This window comes from Anas acuta, chromosome 15, assembly GCF_963932015.1.
Source record: "Anas acuta chromosome 15, bAnaAcu1.1, whole genome shotgun sequence".
NCBI lineage: Eukaryota > Metazoa > Chordata > Aves > Anseriformes > Anatidae > Anas > Anas acuta.
This window is the reverse complement of record NC_088993.1, coordinates 7,403,328-7,423,235: the sequence shown is the minus strand read 5'-3', so window position 1 is coordinate 7,423,235 and position 19,908 is coordinate 7,403,328. Positions and strand designations below refer to the sequence as shown.

The 19,908-nt window shown below is 64.8% G+C and overlaps 4 protein-coding genes across 7 annotated transcripts in view; 2 read left to right on the top strand and 2 right to left on the bottom strand.

Annotated features, from left to right (window-relative positions):
• AXIN1 (axin 1) overlaps positions 1-2,564 on the top strand; it is a 76,988-nt gene extending 74,424 nt beyond the window's left edge. For all 3 annotated transcript variants that reach the window (XM_068698878.1, XM_068698877.1, XM_068698876.1), the window contains 2 exons: positions 1,031-1,198; positions 2,101-2,564. In XM_068698878.1, coding sequence (XP_068554979.1) covers positions 1,031-1,198; positions 2,101-2,227 — 295 coding nt within the window. In that variant the 3' untranslated portion in view covers positions 2,228-2,564. The remainder of the gene's footprint in view (positions 1-1,030; positions 1,199-2,100) is intronic.
• Positions 2,565-4,860: 2,296 nt separating this feature from the next.
• On the bottom strand, positions 4,861-9,505 carry PDIA2 (protein disulfide isomerase family A member 2). Its single transcript, XM_068699253.1, has 11 exons — positions 9,140-9,505; positions 8,537-8,743; positions 8,169-8,302; positions 7,966-8,103; positions 7,774-7,890; positions 7,570-7,695; positions 7,292-7,486; positions 5,657-5,777; positions 5,314-5,495; positions 5,140-5,226; positions 4,861-4,985 (listed from the first exon to the last, which is right to left on the bottom strand). The coding sequence occupies exons 1-11, from the start codon at positions 9,390-9,392 to the stop codon at positions 4,905-4,907; spliced, it is 1,641 nt and encodes a 546-aa protein (XP_068555354.1). The 5' UTR covers positions 9,393-9,505; the 3' UTR covers positions 4,861-4,904.
• A 142-nt stretch (positions 9,506-9,647) lies between these two features.
• ARHGDIG (Rho GDP dissociation inhibitor gamma) lies at positions 9,648-13,258 on the bottom strand. The gene is made up of 6 exons (XM_068699257.1): positions 12,956-13,258; positions 11,717-11,899; positions 10,934-11,017; positions 10,774-10,850; positions 10,321-10,384; positions 9,648-10,239 (listed from the first exon to the last, which is right to left on the bottom strand). The coding sequence occupies exons 1-6, from the start codon at positions 13,026-13,028 to the stop codon at positions 10,040-10,042; spliced, it is 681 nt and encodes a 226-aa protein (XP_068555358.1). The 5' UTR covers positions 13,029-13,258; the 3' UTR covers positions 9,648-10,039.
• Positions 13,259-13,580: 322 nt separating this feature from the next.
• On the top strand, positions 13,581-18,446 carry RGS11 (regulator of G protein signaling 11). 2 transcript variants are annotated; one of them, XM_068699256.1, is made up of 17 exons: positions 13,581-13,998; positions 14,411-14,507; positions 14,825-14,875; positions 14,946-15,052; positions 15,135-15,186; positions 15,272-15,330; positions 15,521-15,597; positions 15,722-15,803; positions 15,928-15,996; positions 16,637-16,660; positions 16,738-16,799; positions 16,975-17,088; positions 17,219-17,334; positions 17,521-17,608; positions 17,724-17,862; positions 17,933-18,015; positions 18,087-18,446. In XM_068699256.1, the coding sequence occupies exons 1-17, from the start codon at positions 13,939-13,941 to the stop codon at positions 18,205-18,207; spliced, it is 1,401 nt and encodes a 466-aa protein (XP_068555357.1). In that variant the 5' UTR covers positions 13,581-13,938; the 3' UTR covers positions 18,208-18,446. The 2 variants fall into 2 exon arrangements, with proteins under 2 accessions (XP_068555357.1, XP_068555355.1); XM_068699254.1 differs by having other exon boundaries at positions 13,810-13,998; positions 16,631-16,660.
• The last annotated feature ends 1,462 nt before the right edge of the window (positions 18,447-19,908 follow it).

The following is a 19,908-nucleotide window of genomic DNA, read 5'->3' as shown; positions in this document are numbered from 1 at the left end:
CAGTCATTTCCAAAACTGTGATTAGCTCATGTGCTTGGCAAATTCTGTTTTCATTGCAACTTTCCAGTCATATAAATACAAAATCATCTTTTTTACCCGGTGTGCTTTTAAAATCATTTTAAAGCTGCCAAATTTGTTTTATGTCATTTTGAAAGAGAACGCTGCCTCTGCCGAGACCACACATGCCAAGCTACAGATCTGTGTAGGCTGCTCAAATGCTTGTGCAGCATTTGCAGTGCCCAGGTGAAGGCTCTACAGAAGTGCAAAGTACCATCATTTTAATTGGTGCTACTTTTGTCTGCCTCTGAAAATGGGACGAGGACTGGGCTGACACTTTCAGTGTAGTGATGGCACCACGTAGCAAACGCCAGGATGTGGGCTGGAGGCAGAGACCAGCCTGACATCTCAAGAGTCAGGAAAACAGGAGATATAAAGTCAGTTCACTGGGGGTTTGACGACAGTGTCAGCCTTCCAAAATCCATCACACAGCGCAGACAGGACGTGTGTTGTTTGCCAGCAGCCTAACTGGGCCTGACCACCCTGTGTGGATGGGACAGGCAGCGAAGCCTGTCCTTGAGCTGTTCTCCTCTCACCAACAGGTTCCCTTGCTGGAAAGGATGAGCCGGGAAGCCACATGGCTTCTTAAAAAAGCCATGTAATTGCTTGGATGGGCTCTCCTCTTGGGCTGGTTGGAGATGTTCTCCCTGTGCAGCAATCTCAACAAGTTGGCTGCTAGCCCAGTGGCCCTGAGACAGCTCCTGTTTTGGACATCAGAGCCTCTGTTCTCCCCACAGAGCCTGAGGAGCTGCAGGACCACCACAGCAGGCTGCCTGCCAGTCGCAGGCTCACTCAGAGGCCACATCACACCTCCTGCTGCCCACCTCTTGCCACCTGTGGTGGAACATGACCTGAACCCCTTGCCTGGGCAGCCCCACGCCCAGACCGGCGCCCAGCGGTGGCGATGGCACTGAAGCTGTGCTGAGCACCATGGGCTGATACTCAGCAGATTGCTTCTATTTGTGTGCAACAGGTTGAAGCCCCAGAAGAGACCGGGCAGCGGCGCGTCCCAGCCGTGTGAGAACATCGTGGTTGCTTACTACTTCTGCGGAGAGCCGATCCCCTACCGCACCCTCGTCAAAGGGCGCGTGGTGACACTGGGACAGTTCAAGGAGCTGCTGACCAAGAAAGGGAACTACAGGTAAGGGCTGTCTCCTGCCAAGGTGAAGGAGCCATGGTGGAGGTAGGTCAGGAGGGTCCTGGAGTTCTCCAGAGCCTTCCAGGAGGGCTGTCAGGCTGTGCTGGAGCAGGAATCCAGCAGCACAGTAAAAGATGCCTGGTTGCCACTGGAGGTTCCTGCACTTAAGAAAAATAAGTCCCAACGTGAGCCAGGAATGTACTTTTTAAACAGGGGCAGAACCAGTACTTGCAGCAGCAATCCTGCCTCGTGGAAGCAAGGTTGTATTCGTGTTTGGCTGGAAAGGTTTGGTTGTTGAAGAGGCAGGTTACAGGAACATGGGAGATTGGGTTCTCTACAAGGAATGTCCTGCATCACAGTTCGTACCTTGAACAGACATTTCAGGGCTGCATGGTGTCCTGGGCTGGTAAGGAGCAGCAGCAACCAGTGCTTGATGGTGTTCTGGAGAACCCTTCAGCTTCCAGAGCCATTTCAACTCCCAGGATTTCCTCCAGTGAGGACAAACAGGTTGGGCCCTACTGGAGTCCCAGAGTGCCTGTCCTCTGCGTGGCAGCCAGGCATGGGGTGTGTAGCTCTGCCAGTCACCCCTTCCAAGTAGGAACTGCCTTGGGAAGGTCTGCCTAGAAATGTTCTGGGGTCCCACCAACATGGGGACCTCCAGCCAGCTTTTGCGAGAGGTGAATGGGTCTGGATTCAGGGCCTGAGCCTCAATATGCTGGCACGAATCCTGACCACCCTTGGTCAGAGTGAAGACGGGTGGGTACTGGCCTCAGGCACCTCTGCATCTGCTGGAGCTGCTCCCCGTTCCCCGTGAGCTCAGGGAGTGCTGTACCCTGTCTCTCGGTATGACTGGTGTCCCACGTGGCCACTCACCTCTCGCTGTCGCCGTGTTTCTGGGTTTTCAGGTATTACTTTAAGAAAGTGAGTGATGAGTTCGACTGTGGTGTGGTCTTCGAGGAGGTGCGGGAAGATGACACCATCCTGCCCATCTTCGAAGAGAAGATCATCGGGAAGGTGGAAAAGATCGACTAGGCGACTAGGCTGAGAGGCTGCGAAGGCTTTAAGGAAAGGACTGTGAAAGACTCTGGGACCGGAGGAGAAGGTCTGGGGCTGACGCTGGCGGTGCTACTCCAGCAGGCGCTGGGCGAGCCCGGGGCGGAGGGCAGCAGCCTGCTCTGCGCAAGCTGTTTTGCCAGTGGAAGTCGTTTCACCCCACGAACCTGCCAGTGGGAGCCTGGGCTCCCTCTCCATACCGAATATAAGTGTAATGTAGCATTGTACAGTGCATTAGAAAGTGTAATATGACCTTGTTTACTAAAGCTGCATATTTTTGATATATTGTAATAAAAGGAAAATATTTCCAATGTCACAGTGCTCTTATGTAAATGTAAAACGTACAGGTACTGCAGAATTCACCCAAAGTGTACAGCCATCCGTCAGACTCGGTGTGGTCCTCGCTTTCACAGCACCCTGCCCTGTCCCCTCCGTGTGGATGGCTCCTGAGCGACGCTGCTGCAGCGGGCAGAGCGCGCCTGACCCAGCGAGCTGCTGTGCCCTGCTCGTGTGGAAGGCGTCGCTGCTCCGGAGGGGCCCTGCTCTGTGGTTCCTGCGCCCCTCCGAAGATTGCTGAGACGTTTTGAACAAGTCGGCCTCTTGCCTCCCTGGCAGTCGCAGCTACAGGACCTGGTAGGGTGGTTTTTCTCCTGAGCTTTCTGAGATTGAGTGACTCCCCAATGGAAAGAGGGGTCGGTGGCAGGTCTCAGTGCTGGGGGCTTCCCGTGGTGCCTTGTACCAGAGCCGCAGGGGACGGGGCGAGCTGGCAGGGCTGTGGGACATCCATGAGGGCAGCAGGCTGGGCGCTGGCATCCCATATCCTGTGTTTGTCCTCCACATGTGCCCTGTTCCCGGAGAAGACCTTTCCTCCCGGGAGGGAGCAGCAGCTCTGTGGAGGGCTGGCACCCGTGTGCCCCATGCAGACGTGCTCAGGCCTCCAGTGCCAAAGTCAGGCTTCGGTCAAGGAGTCTTTTTAGGAGATGTAGTATGGGGAGGTAACCAATGAGACACTTTAAGTATGAGGACAAAACCCATCTTTTTATGAGTCTTGAGGGGTTTTTTTAGGTTCTGTGTCTCTGAGGAGGTCATGTGGGGGCACTGCAGTCTGGTGCTAGTAGCGAAGGGAGTTGTTGATGCCATTTTGTGGGGCTCTTTTAGGGCCAGGTCACCCAAACACTGCACTCACTCTAAGGGGCAGCCACCAGGGTGCAGACGGGGCTCCAGGCAGCCTCCTGGGATTACCTGCTCCCACCTGGGCTGCCTGCTCCCCCTGCCCTGCCCACCAGCCCGGGCCGTACTCCAGGCCCAAGCAGCTGCAGCTCTGCACTGGCTCCATCAGCCAGACCAGCCCCCTCGTGTCCCCCAAAACCAGCTCGTGGGGGGCTTCCACATCAGCTCTGGCCCTGCCCAGCTGCATGTCCCAGCTCTGCACTCTGCTGCTGCAGCACCTTGGAGCATGGTGCAGCTGCCCGTGGGGCTGGGGGCCCTGTGTGCGTGGCACCGCACGGGGATGTGACTCAGCCTATTGTATATGTCACCGAGTGCCTTTTAAACACGGTCCTGGGACTTGCCCATCACTATGTGAAGTCCAGCAAAATCTGCCATCGTTTTCAGCCAGGGAACAGCGTTATGAGCATTTTTTTTCCTCCCTCTTTTTTTAAGGTCTGATCATGTTGTGTCTGGTGAGGTTGTTACCATGCCTGGGATTTCCGTCTCCCCCTTTTTTTCTCAGGGGGTTCCCTGTAAATATGTACATTTGCTAAGTGCAGCATCCTCCGCTGGCTGTGCAGCCCTGGCGATGTCTCCTGTGCATCCTCATGTGCTGACTTGTACAATGATCTTTTCAAAGGTACTTGGATAAAATGAAATAAAACCCCACAGCCCAACGCCTGCTGGTTTCTTCCTTCCCTGCGGAGCAGAGATCCAGGCCCAGGGGAGCCCAGTGGGGTGTCTGGTGGGTGGGACTGGTTGGGGAGCCCACAGGGTGGATGTGGAGGCCACAGCCCCTCAGGGCCCTGTCCCCAGAGCCATTGCCCACAGCCTGAGAGCAGCAGGTACAGGGAAAGGGGACAGTGCTGGGGGTTGTGGGGGCACCAGGGGGTCCCAGAGGCTGTGAGCCAGAGTCTGGAGAAGCTCAAAGAGTGTTTGGATCCCCGTGATGAGCCCAGGGCCCTGGGGAGGTGAAAGGACCCTTGTAGCCCCCAACCCATGGGGTGTGCCAAGGGCCAAGCCACGGCGAGGGCACGGTGCCTGGGGTCCTGAGAGCAGCAGGATGAGACCTGCACCAGGTCCTTAGCATGGGTACAGGGATGATGCTGGTGCCAGCCATCTCTGGTGAACCGGGGTCTGGCCCCTGTGGCTGCAGGGTGGGAACCCGGCCTGTGGCTGAGCTGCCCCATGGGGGAGACTCCCTGGGTTCAGCTTGTAGGCAGGGGGCTCTGTCCCCTGACCCCAGATGTGAACCCCTTGTGTTCACCCTGTCCCCTCAGATGCCACCAAGCACCGCGTGCCCCTGGCCAGAGCAAATGTGGCCCCCATGGGGTGAGCGGGGGCTGCCACCTGCTGCACCCCCCCCTGTGCTGCAGAGCTGCAGACAAAGACCAGAGCCCACGTTGTTTCCAGGGCGTTTATAGCACCCGCGCACGTGGGACAGGGCTCACAGCTCATCCCGGGCCTCAGCCGTGCCTGACGGACTCGGCTCCTCTGTGCCTGTGCTGTTCCCGGGGGTCTTGGTCACCTGCAGAAGGTGGTGGTAAGACAAGGATGGCCACACACACCCTGTCCCCACCCTGCTGTGGGGCAGAGCAGGGTCCATCCCTGCCCAGCAGGGGCTTGGAGCCATCCTGGGGTGGATGGAAACCCCTCCCCAGGGAAGGGGGTACCATACTGACCACAGGTGGCTCCTCGGGCAGCGTCCCCCCATTTTCCAGGAATTTGGAGAAGGTCTCCACGTCTCGGGTGCTCCTATACTCGATCATCTGGAGTCACGGAACAGAAGGAAGATAAGGAGTGATGCCCAGGCCCAGCCCCCTTCCCAGGTGCCCCACGCATGCCTTGTACCCTACCTTCCTGCCTGGCCCTGCAGGGAAATAGTGCAGTGTGGGGTAACCCCTGATGGTGAGGTTCTCCAGCTCGTTGGCCGTGGCATCCATCTCAGCAATGACAATGTCCTCGTGGTCCTTGTAGCGCTCACCCAGCTCCTCCCAAGCAGCCGCCATCTCCTTGCAGTGGGAGCACCACGGCGCATCTGCGCGACAGGCACAGTGCCGGGAGGACACCCTGGCTGAGCTGGGGGCCAGGATTTGGGGCTGCCAGGTTCCTCAGGTGAGGGCCTGGCGTGGGAAGGGGGCTCAGCCCTCAGCCCCATGATGGAGCTCGGGAAGGGTCATGGGGAGCCACAGCACTTACAGAATTTCACAAAGACATTCTTGGTCTCATCAAATGCCACCTGCTCAAAGGTCTTCCCCACGAGGACTTTAACAGGCCGAGTGTCCCAGTCCTCAGGGGGCGTCTGGCTCAGCAGATGGGGCTGTGGGGACAACCAGGATGGCCACAGCCCGTGGTGAGCAGTGCTAGGACACAGGCGTCAGGGGCCAGGATTTGCCAGGAACATCCCCCCACCACCACCTGCAGACCCCTCAGATCCAGGCACACCGGGACCAGTTGCCAGACGCCATCCCCCCCACCCCAGCGTGGTACCCAGCCCTGTTCAGCATTCCTGTGCTGACTTCTGGACCATCTCTTCCCTGCTCCCCCTCTACTTTCATCCCATCGTGTGTGGCTCAGTATTGATGATCTCCTGCCTCATTTCCCATGAAGTTCTTTTTCCTTGCACTGTCAGTTGCAGGACGAGCAAGTGACATCATCTACTGGGACTTGTGCAAAGCATTTGACACTGTCCCCCATGATATCCTTGTCTCTAAATTGGAGAGACGTGGATTGATGGATCCATGAGAGATCCATGAGAGACATTGTGGATGGACCTCTCAGTGGGTAAGGAATCGGTTGGATGGTCACACTCAAAGAGTTGCGGTCAACAGCTCAGTGTCATGGTGGAAATCAGTAATGAGCAGTGTTCCTCAGGGGTTAGTACTGGGACCGGCGCTGTTTAACGGCATTGCTAGTGACATGGGCAGCGGGATCGATGACAAACGACACCAAGCTGTGAGGGACCTGAACAAGCCTGAGAGGTGGGACAGGGCGATCCTTCGGAAGTTCAACAAGGCCAAGTGCAAGGTCCTGCACCTGGGCTGGGCAATCCCAATCATAAATTTGGGCTGGGGCAATCCCAAGCACAAATCCAGGCTGGGTGGAGAATGGATCGAGTGCAGCCCTGAGGAGAAGGACCTGGGGGTGTGGGTGGATGAGAAGCTCAACACAAACCAGCAATGGGTACTGGCAGCTTGGAAAGCCAACTGTATCCTGGGCTGCACCAGCAGCAGCATGGCCAGCAGGGCAAGGGAGGGGATTGTCCCCCTCTGCTCCACTCTCGTGAGACCCCACCGAGAGCCCTGCACTCAGCTCTGGGCCCCCCAACACAAGGACAATGATGTATTAGAGCGAGTCCAGAGGAGACTGCAAAGATGATCAAGTGGCTGGACCACATCTCCTACAAAGACAGGCTGAGGGAGCTGGGGTTGTTCAGCCTGGAGAGGACAAGGCTGCAGGGACACCTTACAGTGGCTTTCCAGTACCTAAAGGGGGCTGCAGGAAAGGTGGGGGGGGTGTAGTGATAGGACAAGGGGGAATGGCTTTAAACTAAAAGAGGGGAGGTTTAGGTTAGCTATTCAGAAGAAATTCTTTACTGTGAGGGCGGTGAGGCACTGGCACAGGTTGCACAGAGAAGCTGTGGATGCCCCATCCCTGGAACTGTTTGAAGGCTGGATGGGGCTTTGGGCAGCCTGGTCTGGTGGGAGGGGTAGAGGGGTTGAAATCAGATGGTCAGTAAGGTCCCTTCCAACCCAAGCCATTCTATGACTATATAACCCCCAGATCCTCAGCTCTGGCTGCACAAGTATCAGTGAGCAGCCACGGTTCTCTCACCTTGACCTTGCCGTCCAGCACCGCCTGCACAAAGTCCCGCACGGCTGTGGCTGAGAAGGCGTCCTCAGCCATCTGGTACTTGCGGTTGTTCTCCATCTTGATGAAGCGCAAGGTGGGGGCATCCGCAGGGGTCATGCCGAAGAAGGACAGGACAGTGGCTCCGTACCCATCCACGTCCACCACTACAAACAGCACCTGGGCGGGGGGACAGGCAGCACTGAGGCCAGGGCGCCTCGGGGATCCTTGCTGTGCCCACCCCCACCCCCAGGCCGCCTCACCTTTCCCCGAAAATTGCTGGCAGCCTTGCGGAAGTCATCCCGCAGCGCCAGCTGCTCCTCCACGGTCTTGTTGAGAAAGAGCAGCATGTGGTGGGGGATATTGGCACCAAAGATGCGGCTGGAGGTCTGCGGGGAGCAGGAGGGCAGTGAGGGCCGGGGTGCCCTGTGGCTGGTGCTGGGGACAGGGTGGGACGGGGGCCGTACCTCGTTGGAGAACTCCATCACCAGCTCCAGGCTGTGCACGCGGAGCAGCCGGGTGAGCTCGGCCGCGTTCAGCCCCTGTGCTGGGTCCACAGGGAAGTCTGTCCGTCCTTCATCAAACTGCCAGGACGCAGGCCAGTGAGCGCCAGGGGTCCCCACCATGGACCCCCCCACACCCTCCCCAGCCCTGCTCACCTTCTTGAAGAGGCAGACCGTGTCGACTGACAGCCCATACGCCTCAAAGAGCTCGTCTGCCTTGGTCACACCGAACGCCACGTCCACCACCTCGCCAGCTGCCTCATAGAACGCCTGGGCCGCCTCGCCCTGCAGGTCCTGCACGGCCCCACCATGAGCCCTGCCCTGGCCCTGGCCCAGCCCCGGCCTGGTCCCTGGCCCACCTTGAAGAAGCCCACGACCACGATGTCCTGGGCGTTGATGAAGGCGGCCGCGGTGTCAGTGTCCTGCAGCAGCGTGGCGCTGGGGCCGGCCCGACGCTGCATCCAGCGCACGATGCCCTCGGCGTCCATGCGGCCTGCAGCGGGGCTGCCACCGTCACCACAGGCACCCACCCGCCATCACCAGGCTGCCAATCCCCAGCCCAGGCCACCACCACCACCACGAGGCTGCCCGCTGTCACCTCCTTCACCATCGCTGCCACCCACTCGCCGTCACCGTCACCACGCTGCCACCCCTTCACCACCCCGTGCCCCTCCCGCTGCCCCCCCGCTGTGGGCGCCGCGGCCTTCACGCGGTGCCGTGGCCCTACCGCTGTAGGCGAGGGGATGAGTGCGGTTGCCATCACGGAAGAGCTTGAGCGTGGGGTAGGCGTGGATGCCAAACTCATTGCTCAGGGCTGTCTGCGCCGTGGCGTCCACCTTGCCCAGCCGCACCGCCTCCGACCCGTTCCTCAGCCTGGCGGCTGCCTGGGCAAACTCGGGGGCCAGCCTCTGGCAGTGCCCACACCACGGTGCATCTGCGTGGAGGCCCAGTGTCACCCACAGAGAGCCCAGCACCTGTGGGGGTGTCCCTGGTCCCCAGGGTGGGGCTCAGTGGGTGGCCAAGGACATGTCACACGAGCCTGGCACGCTCCAGCACACGCCCACACTCTTCTGTGTCCCACACCCCTTGTGTCCCTGCCCCATATCCCATGCCCCTGCCCTGTGGTCCTGCCTCACGCCATGTGCCTTGCACCAAACCCTATGCCTCCATGTTGTCACGCTACGTCCCATGCCCCTGTCCCTCTTACCCATACCCATAGCCCTGTTGTCCCCATGCCCCTGTCCCACACCTCTGCCCCCTGCCCTGCACTCACGGTTCTGCCCTGTACCCCTGCCTGTCCCCAGCCCCTGCCCACACCCGGGACACTTACAGAACTCCACCAGCAGCAGGCTGAACTCGCTCAAGGCGCGGGCAAAGTTGTGCTCATGAAGCACCAGGACACTGTCCTCCTCCACGAGCTCATCTGAGATCACATCATCATCTTCATCCTCCTCCTCCTCCTCTGCCACCACCTCCCCATCGTCATCCTTGCCCTCGAGCCCCTCGCTGTCCCCCCAGGCCGGGCCCAGCCAGGCCAGCGAGAGCACCAAGAGCCAAAGCAGCCGGGCCCCGGAGCCTCGCATGGTGCCACCACTGCCAGCCGCCACCGCCAAAGCTGGCGCACGGGGGAGAGGGGCCAGATAAGGGCCCCGGGGCGGGTGGTGCCGGTCCCCAGGAGCTCGTGGCCCTCCGCTACTGGCTGCCCAGCACCACAGATAAGGCAGCGGGACCAGGTGGCTGTTTTCCAGCCACCCTGTCTCCGCAGCGGGACCTGGCCCAGGGACAAGGAACAGCCGCGGGATGGGCGGGCAAAGGCAAGGGGCGCGTGGACACAGCAGTAAGAGACAAGTCTGTACGGTTTAATGGCGATGGAAGAGCACAGCCTGCCACCGGGCAGTCGGACAGGGCCGGCAGCTCGGCACCGCGCGGTGGTCCCGTCCCACGCGGCCGGGCAGGCCCCGCTCAGCGCTACAGCAGGTTCACAGCCACAGACCCAGCGATGGAGATGCCGCAAGGACGAGTCGGGCGTCAGTATTAAAAAAAAACAGCAATTAAAAATAACTTTGGTTGCGAAGACCACGACCGTGGGTGCCCGCTTGCTAAGGGACCCCCCCACACCTTAACATGAATGGGGCGAGCGCGGCAGCGCCGGCGGGCAGCAAGGGGTCCCCGGGGCCGCGGGAGCCGCGTCCCCGAGCTGGCGGAAGGCGGGGGTGCGGGGCTGGGGGGGTCAGTCCTCCCAGGCCTTCTTTATGCACAGGCCCCACTCCCAGGAGAGGTGCTCCGTCTTGTCATCGTCGGTGACCAGGGAGCGGACGCGGTAGGAGCCGCGCACCAGCCGGCCCCGGGGCACCTCCTCAGCTGGCGTCACCACCTCATACTCCTCGGCCCGCGGCGCGTAGCTGCCCACCATGAAGACATCGCGGTCCACTGGGCGAGAAGGCAAGAGGGGGACGAGTGAGCGGGGCCGGGGCGGTGGAGCCCCCATCCCTGGCCCCGGCCCCCACTCACCCGGCCGGCCGCGGCGGTACGTGAGGTGCAGGCACTTCAGCCCGCAGACGATCTCCCTGTTCACCTGCAAGGCAGAGGGCAGGGGTGCTGTGGCATGGCATGGCGTGGTGTCCCCCCCCCCCCTCATTCTGGGGTCCCCAGGGTTTTGGGGTGCCCCCCTCTCCCCCACCCCCAAAGCCCTGTCAGGCACTACACCAGGACCTGGGCTCTTGGTCAGGACTGGGCACTGAGCAGGAGAAAAGGTGGCAGGGACTCAGGCTGGCGGTGGTGCTGGGGAGGAAGGATTGTCGGGGTGGGCTGGGACCCCCAGAGGGGCACAGAGCCAGAGGTGGGCAAGGGGCAGAGCCTCCATGGCAGCACGGACCCGTGGGTGGCAGAATGCACCCTGTGGGGCAGCAGCAGGGCCGTGCCCAGCTCAGCCGGCGGGCACAGGGCACCCCACATCCACCTTACCTTGAAGGACACCTTCACCCTGTAGTCCACCCCCTCCTTCAGCACAAAGGGACGGCTCTGCAGCACCTCCAGGTCTCCTGCGGTGGGAGGCAGCCCCATCAGCCCGGAACCCCTTCCTCCTCCTCCCTCCCACCACGGGAGCCCCTCCACCAGCGCTCACCTGTAAGGTCCATGGTGATGGGCCCCGGCGCCTGCTCGCACATCAGGGTGAGCTTCGTCACCTGCACGTTGGGCACGCTGGCATCTAGGGACAAAAGGCAGGGTGCAGGCCTTACCCAGCCCACACAGGGCTGGCACCTCCAGTACAGAGCAGCTGTGCTGTGTGCCCCCAGGGCCTTTCCTGCCCACGCACCCCTGCAGCATCCCAAAGGGCTGCGGTGCCCACAGTTCGGAGCCAGTGGACAGCAGGCAGGGCTCAGGGACATCTCAGGCCAGCCCAAACCTCAGCATCAAACCCACCCATGTGCACCCCACTGGTCTGCATGCACCTCCCCAGCTCCTGTGCACCCCCTTGGCTGGGGCATCAGGGTGCTGGGATGTGCTGTGCCCCAGGCAGACAAGGGGAGCAGCACGAGGCCGGGTGGGTGCTGTGGGGAGTGGGGTCACCGCCTGGCTGGGGGGCCCAGCGCCGACAGCCACGAGCTGTCAGCCCCCGCAGCCGCTCGCTCCATCTCTGTCATCCCAATGAATTCCCCGGTCCCTTGTACCCGTTCCTATGGAAACTGCGGCGGTGATCCTGTAACCAAGGCAACCGGGGTCCCCGGGCAGCCGTTCCCGTTGCAGCAGGGGAATGCCGGTGTCTCCGAGCAGCGGGGTGGGCGCAGGCAGACGGCACCCACAGGGATGCCCCCAGCTCCCTGCACCCGCCGAGGCTGCATCGCCTGGCACAAGGTGCCAGAGGTGCTCGGGGCACCCAGCCCCAGCCCGCGGCCCCCGGCCTTACCCACGGCCGCGGGGATGGTGCCCAGTAGCGCCTGCTTGTACTTCCGCAGGCTCTCATCCCCCGGGTCCAGCTGCTGGATCTCCTGCAGGCTCTTCTTCGCTGGCGTCTTGTACGCCAGGGCCACGTCGGCATCGTCCTCCTCCTCCAGCGACAGCGTCACCCCCTCCTTGTCAGCCATGATGTCTGCGGGGGACAGGCAGTGGCAGTCCCGCCCTGGGGACACCCCAGGGGACCCCCCGCAAACCCCGGGGACACACGGGGGCTGCTGGGCTGGGGGGGGGGACTGAGCTCAGGTACCCCCCAAATGAATGTGGGCCATCATCTCCCCCCCTTCTGCAGCCACATTGTCTCCCTTGCCTCAGGACTGTGGGGACACCGCCAGGCTGCGTGTCCCCGGGGCTCGGTGGCACAGCTGAGCCCAGAGGCGTTGCCGCCAGCTGCGTTTCCGCACGGTCATGAAGCGAGAGGAGCCCTACGTGGTGCACAGCTCGGGGCACGTTTGCAACCCGCCGTGGCCTGCAGGCACCCCGCATGCCTGGGCACCCAAGGAGGTCCTCGGCACCACACCGCAGCCCCTGCTCCAAACCTACTGGGCAGCTGCCAGCCCCGTCTCCTGCCCCAAATAACCAGCAGCTGCAGGTACAGGGTGCAAAGAAAAAAATTAAAAATAAAAAAATAAAAAAAACACAGGTCTGAGTCAAGCAGCGGCTCTGGTGGGTGCCAGCCAGCTGGGGGGGTGGCACACACACAAAGGCGGGTGATGCTCCTGCAGCCAGGGGGTTCGGGGCCCCTGCCCTGCCCTGCCCTGCCTGCCGCATCCCCCCCCTGCCCTTCCCTGGAAGCCCCAGCCTGGGGGGGGAAGGGGCCGCCGCGCTCAGCCCCCAGCCCCCGGGGTGAGCCGAGCGGGTCCCCGGGGCAGCAGCGGGGCCGGGCACAGCGCGGGGGCCCCGGCCGCATCCCCAGGCCCGGCCGCGCACAGATGCACCCCCCCGGGGGCTCGCCCAGCGCCGGGTGCCGCAGGCCGGGCTGCAACGGGGTGGGAGGGGGGAGGGGGCGGCCCGAGGAGACCCCTGGCACCATCCCCCGCTCCCGGTCCCGTTCCGATGCTCACCTGTTGGCTGCCGGGGGCGATGCTCGGCCCGGCCCCGGGGCGCTGCCCACCCCCGCGCCCCCCGGGCGCTGCCCACCCCCGAGCCCCCCGCTGCGGGTGCCGCGCTCCCCGGCCCCGCCGCCGCTCACCTCGGTAGCACAGCGCCAGCCACAGCAGCTCCAGGAGCTGCCCGCCGGCCTCGCACACATCCAGGCCGAGCATGGCCGGGGCCGGGCCGGGCCCAGCGCTCCCGGGGGCGTCGCGAAAGACCGGGGGGGGGGGGGAGCGCCCCGATGGGGGGGGGGTGATGCCCGCTGCTCTGCTCCCGGGGCGCGGCTCCGCCGCCGCCCGCTGCTCTCCCCGGGGCCCGGGGACGGGGCCGCGCTCGTTGCCGGCGGTGCCCGGCGCTGCGCTCCCCCCGCTGCGCTCGGCGGTGCCCGGCGCGGCCCGGCGGGGCGGCGGCGGCGGCTCCCGCAGACGCGGCGGCTCCGCTGCCCGCCCCCGCCCGCCCCCGCCCCTCGGCGCCGGGCGGCTCCAGCCCCGCCGCTCATGGGCGGCGAGACTGCAGTGAGCTCATCCGCCGTGCGCGCCGGCACCGCGCCTGCCCGCCCCCGGGGCGCCCTGCCCGCACCCTGCCCGCATCCCCCCGCATCCCCCCCGCACCCTGCCCGCGGCTCCAGCCCCTGCCCGCACCCGGGAGCGAGCCCCGAGCGCCTGCTGCCTGCAGTCCGTGTCCCCCCCCCCCTCCCGCAGCCGCCCCGCCCGGTGCCGGTACTGCCCCGCCGGCAGCCGGGGGGATGCGGCCGGTTCCTCGGGACGCCCCCGGCCCCGGCGGCCGCCCCCGGCCCCGCTCGGCCACGGGGGGCGCTCCCCGAACGCCCTCGGCACCGCCCCGGGGGCGGTGGGAAAATGGGGTCGGGGTCGGGGTCGGGGCCGGGGTCGCCGCCGCGCCCCGGGATGCCCCGGCCGGGCACCGGGCTCGGACCGCGGCAGCCGCCAGGGGGAGCGCGGCGGGGGCGGGCGGGGGCCGGGCGGGGGCGGTGCCGGGGCCGGGACCGGGGCGGTGCCGGGGCTGGGACGGGGACCGGGAGCGGGGAAGCCGCGGCCCCGAGCGGAGCGGAGCGCACCCGCGATGACCGTCGGTGGTCCCCGCGGCGGGCACCCCCGCCTGCAGATGCCGTGCCTCAGCAAGGTGAGCCGGCACCGGCACCGCGGGGAACGGCCGGCGGGGCTCCGAGGGGACCGGGCACCGGCACCGGTCCCGCGGGACAGCGGGGAGCTGCCCCGGCCGCGCTGCTGCCAGCGCCGGAGGCACCGGGCAGCGCCCCACGCGGGGACACTTCACGGGTGGGCACCGGAGCTCCGTGCCTGGCTCCCAGCCCCGGGAGTGCCGCAGCCCCGGCAGGGCTCGCTCCCCAAAAACGGGGCTCCCCGGTGACCTGGTGACACCCGGCGGCAGCGCTCCCCGCACCTCGGCTGGCTGCAGGGTGCCCCACATGCGGAGGGTGCCAGGGTGCCTCCCGGCTGCCTGCCCTGCACCGGGCTGTCCCCGGACCCCCCGCCACCAGCCGCAGGGCTGAGCGTGGCCGATGCTTGCCGGGCAGATGGAGCGGATGATCGTCAGCATGCAGGACCCGGACATGGGCATCAAGATGAGGAACCAGCGCTTGCTCATCACCGTCATCCCCCATGCCATGACAGGTGAGGTTGAGCTGGGGCTCCTTGCGAGGCCGCGCATGGCGGGGAGTCGAGCGATGCTGCCCGCCTGTGCCCAGCTCTGTGATGGGCTGTGCCCAGCACCCAGCCCCCTGGCACCCCAGCCCCAAGCCACTCGCCTCCCCACGTTCATGTGCTCTCAGAAATGCAGCTGGGATCAATTACGCATTGGCAGAGCAGGGCGGGCGCTCGCCCGGGGCGGGCAGCTTGGCACGTCCTTGGCAGGGCACCCGTCACCCCGCTCGCCCCTTTGGCACCCGCTGCATGGGGGGGCCCTGTCACACCCTGCTAACGGCCCCCAGGGAATGACATCGTGGAGTGGCTCATCCAGAAGTACGGCATCTCAGAGGAGGGTGAGTGTCGGTGCCGCAGGGCAGCCGGGGCTGCTGAGCCGCTTGGCAGCCCCCACTCCCGCTCCCCCAGAGTCTCTGCACCTCGGCAACCTCATCGTGAAGCACGGCTACATCTACCCCCTCAAAGACCCCCGCAGCCTCACGCTGCGGGCGGACGAGTCGCCCTACCGCTTCCAGGTACGTGCCCTGCTGCGGGCAGAGCGGGCGCTGCAGCGGCTTCGGTGCCGCAGCTCAGCCTGGCCCCTCTCTGCCGCCCCAGACCCCATATTTCTGGACCAGCACCAAGTGGCCGGCCACCGAGCTGGACTATGGTAGGTGCCGACCTGCTGCAACCACTGCCGCCACGGGCTGCGGCCCCTTCCCGGCCCCGCTGAGGTGGCTGCACTCCCTTCGCAGCAATTTACCTGGCGAAGAAGAACATCCGCAAGCAGGGTGACCTGATCGAGCACGAGAAGGTGAGAGGTGCCCTCCTGCCCGATCCGTGGCAGGGTTCATGTGAGTGATGAGCTGGGGGGGCTCAGCTCACCCAGGAGGGGCCAGTGCTCACTGCTGCACCCGGTCATGGTCCCCATGCTGCGGGCCCCAGGGGCAGGGGAGGGCAGGGCACGGGTGTGATGCCGTGGCCACCTGGCCACTGCTCCCCAGGACAACTACAACCTCCTGCACAAGAGGATCAACCACACGTGGGACTTCGTGGTCATGCAGGCGCGGGAGCAGCTCCGGTGAGTGCAGGGCGCTCATGGCACCGGGATGGGGACAGGGCTGGGGCTGGGCAGAAGCTGGTGCCCCTGCTGCCCGGGGGAAGCGGCAGGGACGGGGCACAGGCACTGCCTTTGCCACGGACAGGGCGGCCAAGCAGCGGCGGAAGGGCGACCGCATCGTCATCGACTGCCAGGAGCAGGCGTACTGGCTCGTCAACCGGCCCCCGGTGAGGCCCCGGGCACTGGCACCACGCACAGCCCTGGGTGCAGGGGCTGGGGGGTGGTGGTGTTGGTGGGGGGTCCCTCACGGTGGGGGGTCCCTCCAGCCCTGGCACTTTGCTCTCATTGCAGCCGGGAGCCCCCAGCGTGCTGGAGCAGGGCCCCGAGCGCAGGAACTGCCACACCAGCCGCGTGCAGCTGGTAGGTGAGGGCTGGAGCTGCCCCGGGGGGGTCGCGGCTGTCCCAGCCCAGACTGTGCACACTTTTTTGGGGGGGACGGTGAACCCCAGCTCTGCTAACATCTGTGTGTCCAGCTGTCCCCACTGCCCTTGCTAAGCTGGGGGGGGGCTGTGTTTGCCCGTGCACCCTCTGCCATCTGTGCCCTCTGCTAATCCCCCCCAGGGCTGCCTTGCTGCCTGTGCCCCCAGCACCCCCCTGGCAGCCGCCAGCCCCAACCCCAAGCTGTCTGGGGCCGGCCAGGCCCTTCCCTCGTGTGGTGGCCCCACTAACGCAGCCCCGGCACCCCCTGTCCACCCGGCTGGTCCTTACTAACCTCCAGGTTTTCTCTTCTCTTCTCCACGTGCCGTGTCGTCTGCCCACGTAAGTGTCACTAACCCACGCGTCGCACCGGGGCGGGGGGCAGGATGCCTGGGTCATCCCAGGGCTGTGCTGGGCAATTTGGGGAGGGGGACATCGATGGGAGGGGCTGGAGGCTGCGTGGGGCTGGGGGTGCACATGGGGGGTGCTTCCCCTGGGTGGTGCCGGGCAGGGCTGGGGGGCACGAGGTCCTGGCCCCCCTCCCAGGCCCTCACCCGGCTCCATGCGTCTCTTGCAGGCCAAGAACATGGACTACTACAAGCGGGAGGTGAGCGGGTGAGGAGGTGGGAGAGGGGGTGGGAGAGGGGGCGCAGGGCCTTGACGTGCCCCGTGGGCCGGCCCCAGATCGAGTACTGCAGGAAGGCCATGGCCAGGACCCGGGTGAAGTCGTCCATCTGCCTCGAGGGGTGAGCGGCAGCAGCCGTGGCGGTGGCAGAGCCGAGGGCACCGCGGAGCCCAAGGACGTGTCCTGGCCCCGAGCCGGCCCTGCAGCATCCCCCGAGGCGGCCGGGAGCAGGGCAGGCAGGTAGCGGGGCTGGGGACACGGCGGCCCTGGCCACCTCCAGCCCCTGCTCCCGCCAGGTACATCAAGTTCAACGAGCAGTACGTGCCCCACGACCCCATCATGTCCGGCTGCCTGCCCAGCAACCCCTGGATCACCGACGACACCACCTACTGGGCCATGAACGCCCCCACGTAAGCACCCCCGGGTCCCCTCCCCACCCTCCTTGCCCTGACACCGACCCCGGGACGGGGCGCAGGGAGGGGACGTGGCTGTGCGTGCAGCCCCCCCACCCCTCACCCCCTGCCCCGGTGTCACTGACAGGGTGCTGACCCCCACGAAGCTGCGGGTGGAGCGCTGGGGCTTCGACTTCAGTGAGCTCCTCACCGACCCGCTGGGCCGCGCACAGCTCCTCGAGTTCCTCAAGAAGGAGTTCAGTGGTCAGTGGGCCTGTCCGGACCCCCCCCAGGACCTGCTGCCCACCTCACACCAGCTGCTCCCCACCCAGAGGGGTTTAGTCCTTGCTGTGGGACCAGCTGGGATGGCCTGGGGAGGGTGGTGTCCGGTGCTGTGTCCCCCTCCCCAGCACCGTGTCCCCCTCCCCAACACCCTGTCCCCCTCCCCAGCTGAGAACCTGAGCTTCTGGGAGGCATGCGAGGAGCTGCGCTACGGGGAGCAGTCCCGCATCGCCGAGATCGTGGACTCCATCTACCAGTGAGCACTGGAGGGGCAGCAGGGGACAGCTGTGGGGACCAGGCCATGGCAGTGCCACGTCCTGGCACTGGGGCTGGCCCTGGGGTGGGCGTTCGTCACCGGGTGCAACCCCCAGGCAGTTCCTGGCTCCCGGGGCCACGCGCTGGGTGAACATCGACAGCAAGACCATGGAGCGGACGCTGGAGGGCATCAAGACGCCCCACCGCTACGTGATGGACGACGCCCAGATGCACATCTACATGCTGATGAAGAAGGTGGGCGAGGGCTGGGCAGGGCTGGGACGGTGCTGGGGGGGCCGGGGCCTGATGGCTCTGCTCCCTGCAGGACTCCTACCCGCGCTTCCTCAAGTCGGAGCTCTACAGGAACCTCCTGGCCGAGGCCGTCATCCCCCCAGAGACCAAGAAGCGGTGAGGCAGGGACCAGGCTCTGTAGGGCGCTAGGGGTGGTCCCGTAGCGCTCACCCTGTCTCTGCCCCCAGGGTGTTCCCCTTCATGCGCAAGCAGCGGCACTCCAGCCCCAGCCCGGCCCTGCTCCTGCCCGCTGGTGACGCCGAGGACAAGATCAAAGGCCCCACGGCTGTGCCCGAGGAGGAGAGCTAGGAGAGGAGACCACGCATGGTCCCAGCCCACGGCGGGAGTGGAGGGGCCCCCAGCCTCTGCCCCGTCACAGGACCCCGCCTGCAGTAGCACTGAAGGAGAGAAGCCATACGCCCCCCGGCCAGCCTGGCCACACTGTGCCCCCTGCTCAGCACCCCCAGCCCCATCCTCCTCCCAAAGGAGTCCCCCCCGGGGTTCAACACAACACGTGCAGAAAATAAAGGACCCTGTGGGGAAAGCGCTGCGGTGAGCGTCACGGTCGGGGAGGGGTGACCAGGGGGGCTGCAGTGGGGTGGGGAAGGTCCACGAGGGGGTGGCTGCCCCTCGCCCAGCTAGATGTGCCCCCAGTGGGCTGGCAGCAGTGGGGAGCAGCCCCCCAGGCACGCACAGATGCCCCCATCCCATCCTAGTGGCTCCCACATGCAGCCCCCACCCCTAGGCATGGCTGAGCAGGCATGTAGGGCGCTGGGCCCCCCTGCAGCCCCCTGTGTACCCGTGGGCAGCACAGGGAGGCCCAAATGAACGGCCTTGGAGCCGGGCCAGGGGCGCAGCAAGATGCTGCCAGGCAGCGAACGGGGGCTGTAAAGGCCCCAGGGCTGGCAGCTGAGCTGCTCTCCCTGCCCTCAGCCCGTTAATCCAAGCAGAGGCCAAGGATCTCACGCAGGATTATTCTCTTTCCCGGAGCCAAGCCCCAGCTGTGGGGGATTAATAGTGGCCATTATATAAACAGGAGGGGGGCTCACAGCCCCTGGCGCTCAGCCTTGGTGCCAAGTCCAGCCTGCACGCACTCAGGGCCCACACAGCGGGGCCGGGTGGGGATGACCCCAGCCCACCAAGGGCCACACGGTGCCAGACCGCGCTGTGGCCAACGAGAGACCCTGCGGATGCTTGGGATCACGGCATCCCTTCCTGCCGCAGAGCTCAGGAGCCCCGGAACAGAGGGGCTGGCTGTAGCTCAGCTCAGTGCTGGGGCGTAGGGAGCAGCCCTGGGGCGAGGTGCTGGGGAAGCTGCAGGAGCTTCGGTGCCAGGATGGAGCTTGGGACCTCGGCGCTGGCAGCCACGGGGCAGCGACAGATGGTCCCACGCTCCAGGAGACACCGCGTGCCACGCGGCTCCCTTTGGCTTGATCCAAATCCAAGCCCTGGAGTGAGATTTTCATGCTGATGGACTGCAGCAGGAATCTGGGGTGTAAAACCAGGTCACCGAGCCCCAGGCAGGGGGAAGGGATGTGCTGGCCCAGCCCTGTTATCTAACTCCAGCCTCCCGCAGGTCAGGCACCCGAGGGGCTGTGCAGCCCGCGGCCCACACAGCAATGCCCCTCCAGAGGGGCTCACTGCAGAGGCAGACAGAGACAAGTTTGCACAAATCCCTCCACAGAGCAGCCGTAGGGGCCAAGCACCCTTTTTTCTAGCAGCGCAGTGCCTGGCCTCTTCCAGAAGGGACACTGAGCTGCTTCCCGTTACCTTCACTATTGCTGAATGCTCCTGACCCAGCACCAGCTCAGCTGGCAGGTCTGTCACATTCCAGTTGCTTCCCGGGGTTTGAGCCTTGTCCAGGGTGAGCCTGAGCACCATAACGAAGGGAGAGGTGGGCACCTACTGCCAAAGAGCCAAAGACAAGCTGCAAGCATCACCAGGACACTTGGGTCCCTTCCAAAAAGTTTTTTTCTGCCCTTGGGAAGCCACACAAAGGGCTGCCAAAAT

What these genes read in the sequence shown, in the direction of transcription:
- ARHGDIG (XM_068699257.1), bottom strand. Translation starts at nt 13,028, where the DNA reads ATGCTCGGCCTGGATGTGTGCGAGGCCGGCGGGCAGCTCCTGGAGCTG. An exon ending in CATCACCATGGACCTTACAG is followed by an intron (nt 10,851 to 10,933) that starts GTGAGCGCTGGT and finishes CTCCCACCGCAG; the next exon opens with GAGACCTGGAGGTGCTGCAG. An exon ending in GGGTGAAGGTGTCCTTCAAG is followed by an intron (nt 10,385 to 10,773) that starts GTAAGGTGGATG and finishes TCTGCCTTGCAG; the next exon opens with GTGAACAGGGAGATCGTCTG.
- RGS11 (XM_068699254.1), top strand. Translation starts at nt 13,939, where the DNA reads ATGACCGTCGGTGGTCCCCGCGGCGGGCACCCCCGCCTGCAGATGCCG. An exon ending in GGCCACCGAGCTGGACTATG is followed by an intron (nt 15,187 to 15,271) that starts GTAGGTGCCGAC and finishes CTCCCTTCGCAG; the next exon opens with CAATTTACCTGGCGAAGAAG. An exon ending in TGGACTACTACAAGCGGGAG is followed by an intron (nt 16,661 to 16,737) that starts GTGAGCGGGTGA and finishes GGCCGGCCCCAG; the next exon opens with ATCGAGTACTGCAGGAAGGC.
- PDIA2 (XM_068699253.1), bottom strand. Translation starts at nt 9,392, where the DNA reads ATGCGAGGCTCCGGGGCCCGGCTGCTTTGGCTCTTGGTGCTCTCGCTG. An exon ending in GAATGTCTTTGTGAAATTCT is followed by an intron (nt 5,496 to 5,656) that starts GTAAGTGCTGTG and finishes CCTGTCGCGCAG; the next exon opens with ATGCGCCGTGGTGCTCCCAC. An exon ending in CTGCAGGGCCAGGCAGGAAG is followed by an intron (nt 5,227 to 5,313) that starts GTAGGGTACAAG and finishes CCGTGACTCCAG; the next exon opens with ATGATCGAGTATAGGAGCAC.